The 4,689-nt window shown below is 30.5% G+C and overlaps 1 protein-coding gene across 1 annotated transcript in view; it reads right to left on the bottom strand.

Moving 5' to 3' along the window:
• Nucleotides 1-4,171: 4,171 nt before the first annotated feature.
• LOC112024595 (acyl carrier protein 1, mitochondrial) overlaps nt 4,172-4,689 on the bottom strand; it is a 3,699-nt gene continuing 3,181 nt past the window's right edge. Inside the window, exon 3 of the mRNA XM_065777985.1 lies at nt 4,172-4,348. Within this exon, the coding sequence (XP_065634057.1) occupies nt 4,172-4,348 (177 nt within the window). The remainder of the gene's footprint in view (nt 4,349-4,689) is intronic.

Genomic DNA, 4,689 nt, shown 5'->3' with positions numbered 1-4,689 from the left:
ACCTATTTCAATCTCCTAAGTGGCTTCCCCATTGGTCCAAACATCATCGTCACCTATGTTGCACCTTATCCCCATTATCGTCCTCATCGAAGCCAAGGACCGGTATCACCATTTTTCGAGATGGATTCGGCACAAAAGCCCTTAGCCATGGGCCAAACTTATCACCCTCTTTAGGAGTCCTACTTTTCAACCAAGTTGGACATTCCCTATCAAAGTGTGTAAGCTTCCCACACCAATAACATATATTGGGTAGGCTTTCATATTTGAAACTAATCCACCATTCCTGTCCATTGCACACTGTTATTTTCCTTCCTCTACACATCGGCTTAGAGATATCAATCTCCACCATCACTAAAAATTATATCCTTCCATCTTTGACCCACTCTCATCTACAGCACCCACCACCGAGACAATATCCTTCGCCACACTCAGGCTTAGGCCAATGGGTAAATCATGCACTTGTACTCAAAGGTTGCCACATACAATTTGAAAAATAGTGTAAATAATTTTTTACATTTTCAATTGGTATGATTTTTCTGCCAATGTTGATAGGAAAACTAACAACAGCTCTTTAATTTAATTTCCATATATATATATATATATATGTTTACACTTTCTAGGTTAGCTAGCTGTCCTATTGACACTCCTCTATTAATATCTACCAAAGCTAATTGATGAACAAAGAGTATTACTAATGTTAAATTACCGATTCTCCAAAAAAGTTTAAACTATTAGAATATGGTAAATTTAATCATTTAATCATATAATTCTAACATCTCTTATATGTGTGAGCTCAATTCTCTTTTAATAGGTGAGGCTCAACACGTGGAATTTTAAATGGGAGGTAGTGTGGAGGAGACAGAGATCATACTTAAAACCTCTTGCTCTGATACTATATTAAATTACTAATTGCCCTAAAAGCTTAAACAACTAAGTCTATACAATTTGAAAGATATAGAAATAAGAACAATCATATTGCACACAATAAATACTTAAAATTTGCTAGCAACTGAAATCACAATGAAAGAGAGTAAAACCACAAAGACATAAGGCAGATTCAAGAGTAAAAGCATGAAAAATTACAAAGATAATTAAAATTACATTTTCATAATCCATGTGCATCTCATAAAATCCTTTTTAGCGTCAATTTTATTGTTGTCAAAAACATTACCAATCTTCTTAATGTGGCATCTCAGTTCTTTTTGAAATTCTGTTCAAATCATTCCAACAAAATACCTTCCCAGATTAGTCATTCGATGTCGCTTCACAAATTTTTTTAGGCATAATTCTTCCGCCTTTATAGCTTCCAGAAACATTGGATAATCTTGATGCCCAACTTTCTTGCAAAATTTAAAAGCCTTATAAACATAATGTCCAAGGTCAAGTTCGGGCATGTTGATAGTTGACCTACTTCTAAAACTTAAAACTCTCTTACATTTTTTAACCCTTTTTTCAAGACAAGTAGAATAGCTTCCATCCACATTGTCAAGTTTGAAAGGCCCACGAAGTGTAATTGGAATGGAAGAGTGACTCAAAGATATAGAGATTGGATCATTACCTTGCACTTCAATGAGAAAAAGATTAAGAATAGCTAACTCTAACATCACCAGCATAAGTTTAGTCATGAAATTCTTAGCATTGGGTTTTTATAATTTGGACAGAAACCTTTGTGCCTTGTACACAATTCAATGACTAATAATATTTGAAATAATGAACTTAATCTATAAATTAACTTAATCTTAAAATATTTTTGTTCAAATAAGTATTATTTACGAACTAGGAATTTTAGACTTTAGGGGATTTTTACATTGGTTGGATTCTAGTTTAAATATTGTGTTTTAGTTAGGTCATTAGGATTCATAATATTTTTAATATGTTTTTTATTTTACCTTTTATAAAAATTAAGCACATTCTATATATATATATATATTAAGACTATAATTACTCACAAATGAACACGTAAGGAGCTATGATCCAATAGTTACTATATATCTAATCAAAGCACTCATTTGAAAGGTTTTAAAGAATATATTGGTTCAGCTTCAAAAAAAAAAAAAAAAAAGAATATATTGGTTCAAAAAAATTATAAACAAGTTATATTATTGTATATAAAATTCAAATAATCTTACTACTTGTAAATAAAAAGACAACATATATAATTATACTTATATGAAGGATGATTAGAAAAACCAACCAAATTTGATTGGCGTTGTTTTAAAAATAATTGTCCAAAATAGCATTGTTTAAGAATTTTTATTTTCACCATACTGAAGTTTCCTTTTTTTTTTTTTTTTTTTTTTTTTTTTTTTTTTTTTTTTTTTTTTTTAATTTTTTTTTTTTTTTTTTTTTTTTTTTTTTTTTTTTTTTTGTGTCATTTGAAAATTTTGGTTAGCTTATTGTTTAAGTATTGCCTTTTGGTTAGGTCAAAAGGTTCCATAATAGATTTTATGTTAAAGTAAAAATAATTTCACAAAACTTAAGTATACTCATACGACTACTTTCATATGAACATGTGGGAAGGCATGCTTCAATAGTCACGATATATTTGAGCAAAACACTCATTAAAAGGTTTTAAAAGAGCTTATTAGTTGAAAGATCATAATAAACAATTCATATTTGTGCATATGGATTTCAAAATTTTGAACTATTCATTAGTTAGAAGACAACATATATGATTATTTAAATTTGCTAAAATTATTATTCAAAGACATTTGCTTTGGAAAAGTAATCATATTGGAAAAGGAATGGCTTTTTACAAATTATGATGTGACATTTAATTTGAAACTAGTAGAGCATACAAAAATGATTTTGTTGAGATATATCATATATGACTTCAAATGGTAACAATTAATTAATTTTTTTTAGAGAGTTTCAACCTATAATGTCTACTCCTAATAATAAAGAGCCAAAATATTAATCGATTTTTAGTGTAGACGGAGAGTTGAACTTTAAATCTCTTATTCAATTATCAAAAACTTTACTAGTTGAACTAAAAAAATTTTTTTTTTCTTTTTTTGATAGGAACTAAAAATTAATTGAATGAATGCTTAAGGCAAAAAACTATATGGCATTAACATTATCCTAAACAAAGTTTTTATTTTAGCGGTGAGTTATTTAAAATTTATGAATTTTGATGGATAAAGATTATCAATTATCAATTTTATTTTCTTAAAATAATGTCCTTTGATTAACGATATGAGATTTGTAAACAACTTATAATGTAGTTTTTTAATAAAAGTTTATTAGACAATTACTTGGTGGCCTTTAGCAATAATCTTCAAACTATAAATCATTTGCAATATCTATGATAAACAGTAAACCTTTGCAATTAACATTTCAAGTTAAGATTTATTCAAAAGTTCTACCAATCATTCAAAATTTCTCCTAAAATTAACAAATAATCCAACTAATTGATGTGAATTTAAATTAGTGGAAGCCTACAAGAAGTACAACAAAATTCAAGCAACAGAAAAGTATACTCTCCACAAATTCAATGATACATGCTCGTACCCAAACGCACAAAGAATGAACAAATGTACATCCATTCATACATATATAAACACACGCTTAACCAAATGATCCCTATTTCATTTTCTTTCCTTCTTGATCTCCACAATTTCAGTTGCCAGTGCCACCATTTGAAATTTACCGGTAAATACATCTATATTTACACAGAACTTCATATGCACATTGATGCTCCATTGGATTATCCCTATTTATTTACTTTGGCCCCAAGCCATAAAAAATTTTAAAAAATCACAAAATAGTAAAATACACACACCAAAATGTCAAAGTTCCTACACCACGGTCACAACATCTCAAATGCCACAAGGAGAACAGTGGGGCCACCACCAGTTCACCTCGGATCCTTCATTCACCAAAGTGTCTGTTCTGTGACACAAACATTTTAAACACATTAATTGCACTGGACATAGCCATCCAGATATTCGTCGACAATAAAAAATAAACTGTTAATGTTTTAAAGTAGAAGCATCACAAAGCCATGTTCTGAAAAGGCCACTCTTTTTCAAACAGATTCAATTTATTTTCCACCACAATTTGGGGATCACTCCTACAAATACCCAACTGAGTAGACAAAACAAAGGCTGATCAGATTACTGTTCAACATGTAATTCAATGAGAAAAAATAGAAAGGACTGCAAATGTTAAGTTAACCAGCCATGGGATGGTTATAGATGTATTCAATCGCAAGATTACAGGAATCAATCTTATCGGCTTCTTTGTCTGGAATCTCCAGCTTGAACTCCTCTTCAAGAGCCATTACAATCTCCACATTGTCCAAGCTATCCAAGCCCAAATCCTTCTGGAAATGTACATCAGGAGTCACCTGCAGATGCAGCATAAACTGTAACCCCCCAGTAATACGTTTGCTAAGATACGGTGACTGTAATTAGGAGACATGACAATGCTGTTCTCAGAAAGAACAGAACTGTTGCAGATCAAGCAAACTCTAGAATTACTTTATATACTTAAAAATAAAAGTAAAAGAAGAAGACTTATTATGGAAACAAGATGCTAAACAGGGGATGAGAAATATTGCACACAGAGAATTAAGGAAGGAAAGGTAGCCAATAGCATTGTGGTTCAGCAGACATTGTTTGGTCTCCTTTATAAGGATAACCAAGGTTTGAATCCCCCTCCCCCATTTTTTCTAGCTATTGTGCAATT

The sequence above is a fragment of the Quercus suber genome, unplaced genomic scaffold, assembly GCF_002906115.3.
Source record: "Quercus suber isolate HL8 unplaced genomic scaffold, Cork oak 2.0 scaffold_170, whole genome shotgun sequence".
Lineage (NCBI taxonomy): Eukaryota > Viridiplantae > Streptophyta > Magnoliopsida > Fagales > Fagaceae > Quercus > Quercus suber.
The sequence above is the reverse complement of the archived record's forward strand: the minus strand, read 5'-3'. Positions and strand labels throughout refer to the sequence as shown.